This window comes from Lissotriton vulgaris, chromosome 7, assembly GCF_964263255.1.
Source record: "Lissotriton vulgaris chromosome 7, aLisVul1.2, whole genome shotgun sequence".
NCBI lineage: Eukaryota > Metazoa > Chordata > Amphibia > Caudata > Salamandridae > Lissotriton > Lissotriton vulgaris.
In genome coordinates, this window is record NC_141695.1 from 1559300470 (window position 1) to 1559315539 (window position 15070).

General features: G+C 41.6%; 1 protein-coding gene across 3 annotated transcripts in view; it reads left to right on the forward strand.

Moving 5' to 3' along the window:
- Positions 1-11971, forward strand: part of NFATC2 (nuclear factor of activated T cells 2) — a 348132-nt gene extending 336161 nt beyond the window's left edge. For 2 of the 3 annotated variants that reach the window (XM_086932454.1, XM_086932452.1), the window contains exon 10: positions 8464-11971. In XM_086932454.1, the coding sequence (XP_086788580.1) occupies positions 8464-8519 (56 nt within the window). In that variant the 3' untranslated portion in view covers positions 8520-11971. The remainder of the gene's footprint in view (positions 1-8463) is intronic. The other variant, XM_086932453.1, reaches the window with a different exon arrangement.
- The last annotated feature ends 3099 nt before the right edge of the window (positions 11972-15070 follow it).

Genomic DNA, 15070 nt, shown 5'->3' on the forward strand with positions numbered 1-15070 from the left:
CCAGCACTTCTGTGATCTCCGTCGCCTCCACCTTAACAGTGGTCGTCAAATAAAACAGTGGCTGCCTCCAATCCCCACATTTCCCACCTGGGTCTACAGGAGAAAAAAATTGAGAAAAAGAGGGATTAACAGTAGGCTCTACAACATGTTCAATCTTGCATAGTGCTTGTAACAATCCGAGGTCCATCTGCCAATCCTTTCTACCGCCTGGCCTATAATGCCCATTGCTGCCGCGGTAGTGGCAGCCCCCTTCCTGAAAGAGTGTGAGTCACATTCAGAAGGATCACACTCCGCTACCCTCAAGGCCTAATTAAGTATTATACGGAACTGAAACCTGGTTAGAGGTTTCCCATTCACTTGCACCAGGAGAGGACCCCTTTACCCTGTGCCCGGTGTACTTGGAAATCCTCAAGATAGCCCAGCAGACAGCAAACATTGCCTGGCATGCTATGCAACAGGATGTGATCACCCCTGTCAGGCTGATCCATGTTGGAGTCAGGGATAGTAATTACAAGGAAGCTATTAAACTACTAGATGTGGATATACTGCGAGTCCCCCTTCCAGGTCCTTTTTTTGGCTCCCAACCCACATACCCTTAGGGCCCCGTTGAAGGTAAGGCAAATGCAGCCCTAATTAGATGGACCTCATCGGGTGACCGGCAAATACTCCCAAGGGGCGGCCAAGATTGCTGCTTGTTTTGCTGTATCAATGGAGAATCTGAAATCTGGCTTGGCCCCCTCCAGATGTTGCCAACCGCTCAAGACATTCTGGACCAGGTTGTTTTTGCCCTTCCGTGCACCCCAACATCCTGGCAAAAAAAGATATCACAGCAGTATGGTATCTGGCACATGCAACAGACTGTCCCTTGCCCTGCAGATATCCCAAGAATACCATCACAGACTTAGGAGCAAAACAATCCCAGTGTGCATCAGGAAACTGTAATACATATGAAATGCCCTCTCATAGGCACGGCTCGTACTGGGTGCTAGACTGGCTGCCACGAGTTCTGGTAAGCTTGGGCACCAAGCCGCCACAGTTGGTCCAAGAAAGACTTAGGGAACTCAGCTGCTGGTACCTTAGAAGCCTGCATCTTGAAACGATATAAAGTATCAGCTGCATTGTTCTGTACACCTGGGACTTGTTTGGCTTTAACCCCTTGTGCGCTGGCCAAATTTTCATGCTGTGCGGGCGAAATAGAGAGTGGGTGGGATTCGAACGGCTCCCGGCTGTCATTAGCACACGCCCACCGGGATGCGTGCCGTCCGGGGGCCGTCCTGAGCACCAAAGGGGTTAATCATCACGTTAAACTTCAGACATAGCAAAACAATCTCCTTTTACAGCCTAACAATAGTTTTACGCTTCACTGCCTGCTGTTTGAAGCAATCCACCACTGTTATGTTGTCAGACCAAAACACCACAGACTGGTTGCGGAGCTGCTTTGAACAAATGGAAAGGGAAATTAGGTTGGGGTAAAGCTCAAGCAAATCAATGTTAGTGACTAGGTCAGACTGCAGTTAAACAAAGAAAGAGAGGTACGGTCAGTCTCAGTACTGCCACGGAATAGGAGCGAGATGGATAAGGATCACACACTCACTTCGGGTGGATAGGAAAGCCCTCACACACCGACCTAGTGAGTGTCATGCTTCATCACTGGGCCCCACCACAGAGGCCGAGTGCCTCTATGGTGTGCTGCAACGCCAGAAAGACTGCGGAGCTGGTTGTGTGAAGAGGGATGTGTTGTGAGGGTAAATAAAATTAAAAGTGTCTAAAAGGGTATCAAAAAAGAAATGTAATATGTGATCCCTAAGACACGAATATGAAGTATTATGTGTCTGAATTTAGATGCCAAGGTTTAGGATTGGTTAAATTCAGAGAATACAATCAGTCAACATGTTTCTGCCATAAGGGTGGTTTCAATTTACCAAGGCATTCGTCAGGACAATACCCCGGCGGTATGGACACTCTAATAGTCCACCCTAACCTGGGGGCGTGAAAGTGAAAAGGGGGTGAAAAAGTGCTTTAGAAAAAAAGGAAGAGCAGGTTGCTCATTCCACAACTGTTCCAAAATAAGGAGTATAACAGCACCTGTGGAGTGAAATACACAGACAAACAACAGCCCACAGCTAAAAACAACCTTCTTGAGTTCAGCAGTTTTCATCCGCGCCCACTCAAAGAGAACTTGCCTTATGGGCAATTTCTCAGATTAAGGCGAAATTGCAGCACCTTGTCTGGTTTTAAAGAACAGTCTTCTGAACTTACAGACAAACTCAAAGACAGAGGCTACCCAACATCTATCTTGAGTAAAGGTTTTAAAAGAGCTAGAAACCAGCCGAGAGAAGTACTCTTGGAGGAAAAAACCAACAACTTTGATTCAATACCACTTACATGTGTAACTGCATTTAACAGTCTGTCCAATCCAATGAAGAAAATCATTAACAAACATTGGAAGATCATAACATCCTGCAAAGAGAACTGGGAAAAACCTCTCTTCTCCTTCAAAAAAGGACGGAGCCTAAAAGATGCCCTGGTCCACACTCGTCCCAAAGAGAAACCTCCTGACAGCTTACCGACAATAACTGCAGCATGGGGTTTACTCGGCCTCTGTGGTGGGGCCCAGTGATGAAGCATGACACTGACTAGGTCGGTGTGTGAGGGCTTTCCTATCCACCCGAAGTGAGTGTGTGATCCTTATCCATCTCGCTCCTATTCCGTGGCAGTACTGAGACTGACCGTACCTCTCTTTCTTTGTTTAACTGTATCTTACCGGGGACTGAGAGAGTGTCCTTGATTCTCCCTACCTCTCCCATTGTTGTCTTAGGTCAGACTGCAGCCACTCCGCAGGCCACCACTAAGCATACCATGCAGGATCCAAAATAGCACCAAATCCTTTGATGCCAGCAGCACTCGTGAACAAACCTATCTCCTCAGTGTTCCAGGGTAGGCTGGGCCACACCACATCTCATTAAAACATGCAAGAATGCCTTCCAGATTCTCATCTCCAGGCGAACCTCCCCTGACAACCTGGTATGATGGTATTTCTCATTTAAACAAGACATGGCCTGTGCAATTGACCGCAAAAAAGGAGCAACCCATGAGAATAATGTGCAAAGGGAAATTCAGCTACCCAACCACCACTTTTAACCAGTGCATTATCACATTTTTAGCCCTCAGGTATGTTCTCAGGGATTGTAAAACAGCTTGCTCCTTTTCCAAGGGGACCAATGAGACCCCAGCGACTGAACCCAACCCTATCCCTAAAAATTAAATTCCCCACTTACCCAAATTCCGCGAGCAGAACGAAATTTACCACCCATGCCTAATAATTTCCATGGGAAGCAATTTTGCAATACTTGGACTGCCGATTCCTGCACACACATGTGTTTGTGCAGGGCTCTGACATTTATGGCTCACTTCCGAGCATAAACTATGAGGAAAGTGTGAGCTTTAGCCATCTTGGGGTAGGTCTGCTATCAAGTGGATCTTGGACCAAATTTTAGAAGGGCTTTTGAGCTTGTTCTCTCAGCAGGGGTTAATAACGCTGTGTGATCATATTTTGCCTGTTTCATAAAACGTTCATGCTTCTAAAAGTTAATAGGGTGTGCAAATAATACATTTATGTTCACAAATTCCAAATCCCGATTGACAGAATTGGAATTTGTATTTATTTTTAAAGGAAATTCCATATATTCAAATGGGAAATTCAACGTAAAAAGTATACTTCTCCGAATTGTCTGATGAGAAGTCAGTGTTAGGGTAGAAAAAGAACAGGATAGGAGCTTGTGGGAGTGGTAGAAATGCAAACAACTGTGAACATCCATAAAGCTGTAATTTTGTAGATAGGACCTATTTTGTGGTATACATCGCGGCATAAGGGAATGCATATTTCCAATACAGGCGTAAGGGCCAAGAGCAGTCAGGAGATACATTAACTCTGTGGCTTTGACGAAATGGTGCAGTTTGAACATTTAAGAGGGAGCCCTTTGGAAGGGGTCATGGATGGCCCTTCTACAGAGACATTCAGTCTGATATCACTGGAAAATGGAGCAGCAGTATGAGAACTTCTGCTTAAAAGTGCACCTGGTTTTATGATACTGCCTGTCATGTTGAAAGTCATTCTAAAATGGACTACAAACCTTGATGCCTAGGCTTGACACTGTAGTATGAACTTTCTGAAGCTTGGCTAGTAGTCTACTAACAAACCTGAATTTGGGTAATCAGGCAAGACAAATGTGTTCCATCAGCTAGAAAACAGGGTATCTTCCACTTGCTATTTGTTGATGGTAAATTTGAATTGACTGAGAAGGCGTGACCCAAAAGGACCAACATTTTTGCTTGTCTCCTAAAATGTAGAATTGTGAGATGAGTCTTAAAAACCTTACCTTGTTCTTTCATCTTTTTATTCTCCTCTGATGTTCTTGCTCTCCCATTTTATCAACCATGTCCCAGTCTCCTTCAATTGAAAACTCGAAAATGGGGCTTACCATGCAGAATTCTGAGCTTACTAGACCAAATTCCAAATGTTCTGGTAATTACAAGACTTTTTCACCTGGTACAGTAAAGCATATTTCACCTGCCGAAATTCACCTGTCAAAAATTGTGGCAGTGATTGCTCATACTACAACTGGTATACAGGCATGGTACATTACTTGGAATTAGGATCCCTGCGCAAACAGGCGTTTGCACAGAGATCAGAATTTTATGGCCCTTTTGTGGAATAGAACATTTAATTTGGCAGCAGCTATGGACCAGTAGGCAAATGCACACCTGCCATTAGTGTGCCTCCTCTTCCCACTTTTTATCCTGCTTTGATTTCCAGCTTTTCTTATAATACAATTGATACGAAGAGTTGATGTGGCCTAGCATCAGAAGTTGGTGACTTTGTAAATGGGAGACCAGGTTAGAATCTGGGCCACGAATCATAATCCTCTTATTCTGAGCATAACTCTTAGGGCCAGATGTACGAACCTTTTTTGCACTTGCAAACGTGAGATCGGCCCGTTTGCGACAGCAAAAAAGGCTAATGGCAAATTTGTGAGTCACTGACTCGCAAAATAGCATTTCTGACTCTCGCTATTAGGAAGGGGCGTCCCTTCCTAATAGCGAGACTCACTACCATGTACTATTGTTTTGCGACTGCATTTGCGGCCGCAAAGCACTCGCAATTTACCACCTACTTCATGTAGGTGGTAAACCACTCACAAACATGAAGGGATCCCCAGGGGACCCCTTCCCCTTTGTGAGTGTGGGAGAAAATATTTTTTAAGAGAATGCAGTGGTCCAAGGGACCATTGCTAACCCTTAAAAAACGAAACTGAAATGTTTAACTTTTCATTGTTAAATGCATCCCGTTTTCCTTTAAGGAAAATGGGCTGCGTTTAAAAAAAAGAAACTGCTTTATTTGAAAAGCAGTCCCAGACATGTTGTTCTGCTGACCCCAACAGGCCACCATCCCTGGGAGTGCTAGCCATTCCCAATGGGGTTGTAAATTGTGCTTGCTTCATGAATATTGATGAGGCATGCAATTTGCGACCCCATTGGGAATCGCTAACAGTGTCTGTGACACTGTTGTACATTGCAATTTGAGAGTCGTAAAGCGATGTAATTTGCGAGTTGCAAAATGTAATGGTCATACATCTGGCCCCTATGGCCTTATTGTGACTTTGGCGGTCTCAGAGTGGGGCCTCCCTGCTCCAGGACCAGCAGTCATAAAAAACCACCCATCAGAATACAACACAATTTTACTTTGGCGGTGCATATGAAAAAAGTACTGCAATGAGAATGTCAAAGGCAGTTCCTGCAGGTCATGGGTTGTCAAGTCCATGCCCTGTAGGAAGTGGAGGTGCTTGCACACATGGGGGCCCAAAATGTGCCCCCCCCCGAATGCATTCGATCGCACAGAGGCACACTGGGGGTCCTGTAGAGCCCCCTTTGTTTCTTCACCTCCACACTTTTCATGGTGCTTGCAGCGGCACTGCCAGCATATAAAGAGCCTCAGACAGCTGTGCCACCATCAGGGATCATGGGGGTCCAACAAACACAGTCCTAATGCATCCGCAGACCACCACAATGGTTTCGGCATCATTATAAGGTTCTAAGTGCCTTATTATGACTTTGGCAGTCTACCACCTTGGCTGCCACTCCAAGAACGCCAAAGCCGCAAACAACAACTGGCCAGAGTATAAATTATTTTCACTCTGGAGGGCAGTTCTTTGGCAGTCCCATGGTGGTACCTTTCTAAAAGGCGCCAAAACAGGAGCATCAAAGGGTGTTCCTGCAAGGCATTGACTGACAAACACATTCCCTGCAGGAACTGGGGTTGCATGCATGCAGGGGGGCAAAACATGTGCCCTCTTGCATGCATCCTATGGAGCAGAGGCACAAGGGGGCCCTGTAGGGCCCCGTTTGTTTCCTCACCGCACCACCATGAAACTTGTGGGAGTGAGTAAACTCCTAATTTGCTTGGTGGAGCTGCAGCAGCACCGGCAGCACATTAGGGGCCTCAGACCTCTACAATGCCGCCAGGGATTGTGAAACCCTGGTGGCAGCAGTGGTCCCGTGACGATCCAACCACCACAGTCCTAATGCGGCAGGTGGACCAACACTACAAACTCGTAATAAGGGCCTAAATCTTCCTGCACGTAGACATAGAAAAAAAAAGATGTAACATATGCTGGTGATCATGTAAAGAGCTCTCATGTCTTCAGGTCAGGATCTCACTATATCAAAATGCAAAAAAATACACATCTAATTAATGCAACGTTGAATACCACTATTATGGAACTGCTACAGTTCTAGACAACTGATCCCTACTTCTTTAAATATTTCAATAGCAAGAGTTAACAAGTTTCTGAAGTAGCTTGGATGAAGAACGCTAAAGTGGCACACAGAGAAATACATGCAAAGTGATTAAAAATGTAATCTGTTTTAATTATGCATTTTGGATCACTGGGTGATTCAAAGTTTAAAATTCACCTTGAAAAATAAAAGCATTCTGGTCATATCACGGTCAGCTTTAGGGTGGTGTACCCGGTACTACCGCACTGGGCACTGATCTCAGAGGACACTGTATTTTGAATGATCTTATGGAGTTAAGAGCACCTGCTGCAGTGCGGAGTTCTATTTGTGCCCAGCAAATTTCAGGCAATAAGAACAATGTCAATATAACTCTGGTGAATAATGTAGCTGCTGGAGAAATTTAGTCCAAGTTTTGACTCATTATAGAGCTGTTCAGTGGGTTAATGTGCCTGCTTCATAACATGTGAAACATGCTGGTCACAGAATTGCATTTTTATACATATATAGTTAAGTGGGTAACCGCTTTGATCATATAGAGATCCTTTTGTTACATGCTGTGCATAATATACAAACCTTCTAATATAGAACAGTGAGCTATGAACATGCGTCAAGGAGCTGCGGGTAACTGCAAGGCATAATGTGGAACCTTATGTTTTTTCCCTAGTCTTTCGTTATGCTAAAAGGGGTTCTTTTGGGTTGAAATAAATTCTTATTAGTGCAGGTAACCCCAACCACTGTCTAGAGTTTTAAATACTGAGCTTGTGCTTCTCCAGACCAAGCACTCTTAAAATATGCTGCCTTCTGGTATTGATGACATGTGACTCCTACAACTTGTAAAGCTCATTGTCTTATGTATAGTTTCCTATACATTGGTTTGCACACATATGAGTCATTGTCTCTATATAACGTGTTTGTGAGGTAACATGTTATGTTATCGAGATTTGTAGAGTGCCCTTATCACCTGAGGGGTATCCATACGCTGATACCTCTAAATTGCTATGAGTGGTAGTACAAAAGAAATTAAATGCATGTGAGAGAGGGGCTATGGAAAGATGAGGGGCACCTTTGGAGGGTGCTAGTGAGGGAATCCATGGAGAAAGAGGTCATTGGGAGGGCGCCAACAAGCTTGTTGAACTGGGTGCCCCAGCGCTAAAACCGGCCCTGGCTTACCTGATTCAGCACGAATGGGCATTTTAGGATTCTAGGGACTAAAAGCAAAGAGTTGAGGGAAGTAGGCAGATTTTAGATGAAGGTCTGGAAATGTTTTCTTATTCTGCGATGGGCTAAAGATTTTAGTAGAGGGACAGCAAATAAAGCAGATTCCACTAAATCCTTTAATTCTCAGGTTAAGTAAAAGGCATATTTGAAGAATCTAAGCTCGAGGGTACTGATCTGCAAATCAGTATTGCAAAATGACTCATGCCTGCTTAGGAGAACTTGAGCCAACACTCATCAATATGCAAACATTTAAGTTAGAAACCCCAGCAGAGTTTTAAGTACCCTCATTCTGCTGCCTTTAGTTAATTACGTTTTAATAATTTAATTATAACCAAGTTTAAGAACCTTAACATTCGTTCAGAGTTTGGGCATTTTTTAGATCAAGCAGCTGCATTTGCTTTGGTAACCTCTGTAATGTATTCATGTTTTGATGTGTTCTTCTATTTACAGTTAATGAAATTATCAGGAAGGAATTCTGTGGAATCCCTGCCAGACGTCAAACATAAAAAACTGATTTGTGGGACAACTTTCACTGAACGCTTCCAGAACTGACCCTCTGTGATCCCTCTACTTGTCTCACCACCTTCTGTTTCCTCCCTGGTCACCTTAAGGCACCGATTGATTTCATGGAACAATGTGCTGGCAGCCAGATGATTGTCTTAGCTGAGCAACATCCCACCACGTAAACATGGGAATGACTCTCTTCCTCTCTCGAACATTCCATTGTGCGGTCCCAACACGTGGCCAACCGTGGTGGCCTCTGGCAGAGAATGAACCAGGATGCGACCAATTGGATCCTGAGAAAGAACAAACCGTGGAGAACTGGGGGAGTGATGTCGTGTTTATGCTCTGAACGAGGGCACTTTGAGGATGTCCGTTGGTGAGTGACGTACTTCTCACCAGAGGAGGAAGCCCCGGCAACACATTCGATAAATATTTGAGCACTTTAGAACTCAATATCCTCAGGAAAAATAAATAATTTGGCAGCCGACATATGATAAACATGCGATTTCATTTCCATATTGTCCGCTCTTTAAAGATGACCCGGAAACACAACTGAGTTTTATCAATGAAGGATTTGCATATTATAGGCACTCTCTGGACAATCTGCACTTGCTTACAAGTGGCCTAAGACCGTACCTTGTAGATGAATGGGAAATCATGGAGCTTGACATGCAGCTGCTTTTTTACACCATATGAAGGCTGAATATTATTGTCTTCCTACCTCTGCATGCCTTGGTCCATCGAGATAAAACTACCTTTTAATTAACAGCGTGAATCAGAATTAAATGTGCAATAATAATTGTATCGTATTTCTTATTTCAAGACCAACACATATATTTGCACTTAATCTTTCTAATGCTGTTTATTGTTCCAAGAACATATTCTTTATATCAGATACTTATTCATGTTACTGATATTAGTGCGTCACACAAAAGAGAGCGACTATTCTAACATTTAAATTTAATCTGGGAAATGTGCGTTTTTAATATGTCTGGCAAAGGTTGAAGAGGGTCATTGTTTGACATGTGAACTGCAGTAGGTAGCAGTTACCCAAGTGACTAACAATGTTCAAAGATTTGTGGCTGTTCCACACACTATGTGAGCACTGGAAGTGGTAACAGAAGGCATGGTCTCTGCCACACTTTTAGGCTATTTATTGGTGGTATTTTACAACCTTAGTAGTACATGTTTGTTTGCAACTGGAACCTTAAAGGAATGTGCTGCTTTTGGCTTAAATTTACCAGCATTTGATTAATCTCTGAAATGATTACAGAGCACACCAGAGCACACCGCAATAACCTACTATGTTGCAGAACAACAACAACAAATTAGCCAGAACAGAAACCACCACAGCAACCAAAGTAAAGCACAATGCAACACTGCAGCACACAAACATAGCAGCACAAAACCAACAGAACATCACTACCCCAGCAAAATGCACCACAACAGACACACACATTGATGCCACCCATCAACTCTTTCACAAATCTGTGTTCATACTACAGTGGTAAAAGTGGCTTGTACCAAGCACTGCCTTACTTATGACCAAGCATATCAAATTGTGCTAGTCAAAAATGTTTTGTGATCTGGCCCTTATGCTCAAAAATGCATTACTGCAGTGTGTCTACTGTTGAGTGCCCTTCAGTTGCTGCAATGCCCTACCCCCATAACTTAGTACTTCCCACTATACTATCAATCACAATGGCTAGCATGGTGTTGTGTTCAAGCCGGGGATGTTCTCTAGAGGTGGGCAAACTAGGGTGTTGCTAGCCCTGGGTAACTCTTTTGCAATACCTGTGATTTAACTAAAGATCTTTTGAAACTGAGAATTACTTTAACTTGTGGCATCTTTAGTAGCTGTCTGTTTGTGCCTTTTACCAATCACTGTTTTTTACATGCTCATCCATCTTGTTGTTTAAAAATAAGCTTGTCATCGAGGTCAAATGTCATTTGTTGTGACTTCCTATGATATCACTGATGAGTCAAGGTACATGCGTTGTTCTTTCTTTAGGTAAATTACACCACCGACACAGTGATTCTATTTGAAGCACTGAGAAACAAGCACATTAACATTAACCAGATTAGTGCATACCTGCATTTCACAAAAGGGATTTTAAAATGTTAAAACTTTTTTATCAACTCTGGTACTTATTCACTCTGCTCGCATGCAGCTCATATTGGTTTCTCGCATTATGCAAGCACAGCTAGTGCTGCTAAGATAGAGACATTATTTTGAGTGTAAAGTAAATCAGGCAATAACAGCATCCTGCTGCCAGTATATGGTTAGATGCTATTATGGTAAACCATCAGAATATTGTTTCGAGAACATCATACCATAATATGGTGGGAAAATTATGGATGGCCAATATTTTAACAATCTAAATTTATATAGGTGAATATGGTTTTACTTTGCTCACCTCCACATACATGGACCGTGATGGTACAGTTTATATATCTTGAAGGTATATATATGTGGAGTTAAGTTGTGAATAAAAAAGAGGGGGACTAGGAGACAGATTACGGTCTAGTACCCGTTCTCCTCACTATAATTGACACGTCAAATCAGTGTGGGTACTTGTTCCTATGTGGAGAGGGCATAGAAAACGGTAAAGACAGGTGTGATTGGAATATATGATTAGATATGTGGAGTTAAGGATAGAAATCCATACTTACCTGTAGACATCTACTTCCTTGATATTTTGGCCAAAATATTATGGCGCAACAATATTCTTAAAATTATATTTTGAGTTACAGCCGATATCACAGGTGACCACAGCAGTCCCCTGTCCTACTATCAGCAGGTTAAAACAGCACATTATATCATACATATTTTCTTGGAAAGCTAGATAGACTGTGGCAGGCCATAGGGCCGTCTATTGAAAAGGCATGCACACGTGTACACGTTCACGTAGGTTGTCTTGTTTCGCTCTCCTACTAGTAAAACTTTGATTTCACCAGTTATCAATAGTTTCTGCTAGATACAGTTTCCTCCAACTGGATTGTTAAACTTCTGGTGGCGTATATTTCATGAACACACCTAAACCCCTCTCAGAGCTGGCTATTTGCGTTTAATAGTGTTGAAATAACTCATTTTGGTAATTTAATAAAAGCAGCAACATTGAAATTGTTTCCACTTGGAATATATGTTGTCCAATATCCAAAAACCCATGATGCTCTATTTATATCCAGTAGTAAGCACTAGAAACTTGACTACTGGAAAGTCATATACAGTTTGCACGTGCCAACATCACATTTTAGAATGCCATTGGTGCTTTCCACCCATGTATAAGGTGGAGTCAAGTTGAGGATTTAAATAGAGTTAGTTGATTTGTGCATAACCAGGTGCTAAACTGAAAGAGTGCCATTGACAAGGAGAATGCTTATCTGCTGTCATTGACAAGACTCTTGATATAGGAACAGCGTTAATGTTACACTTTTCTAGATTTTACCCAGGATGCTGAACTTTAGGAAAATCATTGCAAGAATGACATTTTAAAAAGAAACCTATCAACTTTGGAATTTTTAGACATTCCTTGGAATGCCATGCACAACTTCCCTCTGGGTCAGACATAAATTGTTTGTTATTTAAAATGCATAGTGACTTGCATACTAGATACATATGCTGTGGCTTTACGTATAACATTTAAAAAATGTGTACATACCTTATGTACAGAAAATAAAATATATATATTTTGTGTCTATATATTTAAATGTGATAAAAATACTCAAGTGGCATATGTATCGTTATCCCAATGGTAGTCATAGACATAGCTTTTAATTTTGAGTGGGCGGAGGTTTTGGCAAAGGTATATTTTTAGATGCACTCATCACTCAATTTATTCCTCTGCCCAAATCATAGTCAGTCACATAGCTTTAATTTCCCTGATGTCATATTTATTTGAGGGTAAGGGAGTGTTATGGATAAATAGAGTGTTTTGAGGCAAATACATGTAAATATCCGTGTTACACATAGTGCTTAATATGTTAAGCTTCACTATTTCCAAAGCATGTTAACCTATAAATACATCATGGAGAACAGTTTCACAACATTCAAAATTGATGCCCTCACATGCTGAACATTTGTTCCCAACTCATTTTACAGAATCATTATTTTTTTCCTGATGGAATTTTCCGAACAGTCTTTAAAGGTAAGGGAGGGTTTCGAGCAATCTGCTTTCACCTTCCTTAGTTATCTCAATTCTCTACAAGAGTGCCTTCCTACCATTGTACTAGCCACCCTTCAATTAATTAACTTCATGGAGCTCCAGAGAAGTTTGTATTCTTGTTGGGTGTTAATAACCCATACTACACAGTTATTAATGCTACAATTCCCATAGGATTTCAATTCCTATTTCCTAAGCTGACAATCTCAAAGCAAATACTCTTGAAACTGAAAGAGAAGTGGAAAAACTTACAACTCCAAGTATGTTCGATGCTATGTATCGTTGACATCAGGTTTAAAGGAATGATATTTGTATTTTATTTTTGGAAATACATTTAGTTTATATAGAGTAACACTTTTTTTCAAAAACAAAAGAGAACATAACTTAAGTATGGTTATCTGCTCAAGGCACAGCAGTATAGTTTCAATGTCAAATAAAGTAAATCGAGATCAGGGTCGGTGTGACAAAACCACAAACATTGCTGGTAGCAAACTTGCATGAATGCAGACTCCCATACTTTGCAAAACTCCTATTCAGCAAACCTGATTCACAAGTGTAAACGTAGACTTTTATGTAAGTTTACACTTGCTGTAGTAACTTTGCTACTGTTTTGGTATTCACAAACTACGAGTGAAATTTTACTAGTAATACTTTTTAGGAGTGTAATTTTACTACTAGGAAAGTTACATGTAGTAAAAGTCACTCATTGTATGTGAATACACAAAAAGTAGGGAAGTTACTACATAAGTGTACATTTACCTTTGTGAATCAGACCCAACATGTCTTTACCAATTCAAAACTGCCCTATTTGCAAATGTGGGCGCCTTTTTTTAGATACATGATTTGGTAGTGGGGGCACCTTTATTTTGGTGCCAGGACATACTTTGTGTCCCAGTCTGAGCTTGTCCGATATTTAAAAATTTCATTTTACTTCTACACAGTGTTTTTCGACAAGTAATAAGAAAGATTCCCTGACTGCAACCTACACACTCCTTTACTTAAATAAAGAATTTAATTTTGGTTTCGCAATTGTTTGCACCTCACAAACACTTCTTTTGGAGATATAGCCTAAATCACTTCAGGCATATGTAGCCCATCCATTCATTCCATAATTTCCACATCATTCCTAATGTATATTAATTAAACAGATGATAGCTCTGGCTAGAACAAGCTGTTCATGTTTAAGAGCATCAGTTTGGACAACCCTTCAGATATACCTCCAAACCTCTAGGGCCTCATTCACAATAGAACGTTTGGTTGTAAACATATTGTGGAGAAATACACAGCAGTAAATGTCTCTCAAAGCGTGGGACTAGGGCATTACAATGGGTGTTTTGCCTTAAAAGTTTGGGAATGCTCACAAACTTGTACGTTTGTGGGCATTACCACATTCCTCTCCTATCCTAAAAACACTGGAGGGTAAGTCAAGCCAAAGGTGCTAATAAATTCCCTTCCTAGATAGAAAAAGGGAGAGACCCATCTCAGTTTTGCTGGTGGTGTTGTGGATGGGATTTCTCCATGAGGATAAAAGGTATTCCCTATGTAGAAAAAAATGTGTCTTTGCACAGGAAGCTCCATTGCCCCTGTATAGTGTTCTCCAGTATAGCATCTTCCCCCCAGGGTGATTAGAGTTCTTCAGTGTATAGACCTCCCCTCAGGGAAATAAGGAGCCTTTAGAAAAAGCCATATGACATGCCCGGAAGTGTTTCTATAAACCTGTACCTTGCACACTTTTTCTAGCAGAGTTCTGGGAATGATTGTGATTAGAAAAAAAACATGTAAAAGTTTCCTGAGGTGAAGATTCAAAGCACTTTTAGGAGTTTTTTTGTGAACACAGCCAACAGATTATAAACTGCGAAGGGGGATCTCAATGCAAGCTCTATAGCCTATTACATTTACTAGCAGAAAACCAAAATGTTACACTGACTCATTCAAAAAAGCTTTGGCAAAGCCAATAGACCAGTCTTGTACTTTTAGTCCTTAAAAAGCCTGCTGTGGTGAAAATACAAGCAACACCTATTGCTTTCCTATACAATCCATATATGAACTAAAGAATTGAATGTGTGATGAGTCATTGCACTTAGAGTTATAATATAGTCCCACATGTATTGCAATGTAAGCACTCCTAAGGTGGTGAAATAGTTCACCAAACCACCAGTTGCATGAGGCTTGATAGAACTATCCTCTGGGTGGAGTCGCAGATCACTTTATGTATATAATAAAGAATTGGAAACAATATGTCTTACAGGCAGCTGCATTGTCAAGTAATACCTAAAACGTACACCAGAAAAACATTGGGAGTAAGTTTTGCCACGTCTAGGATTGCAGGCTTTGTTTTCAACCAAGACTCGTTTTTTCTGGTTGTAAATACAACCATAAATGGGCATAGG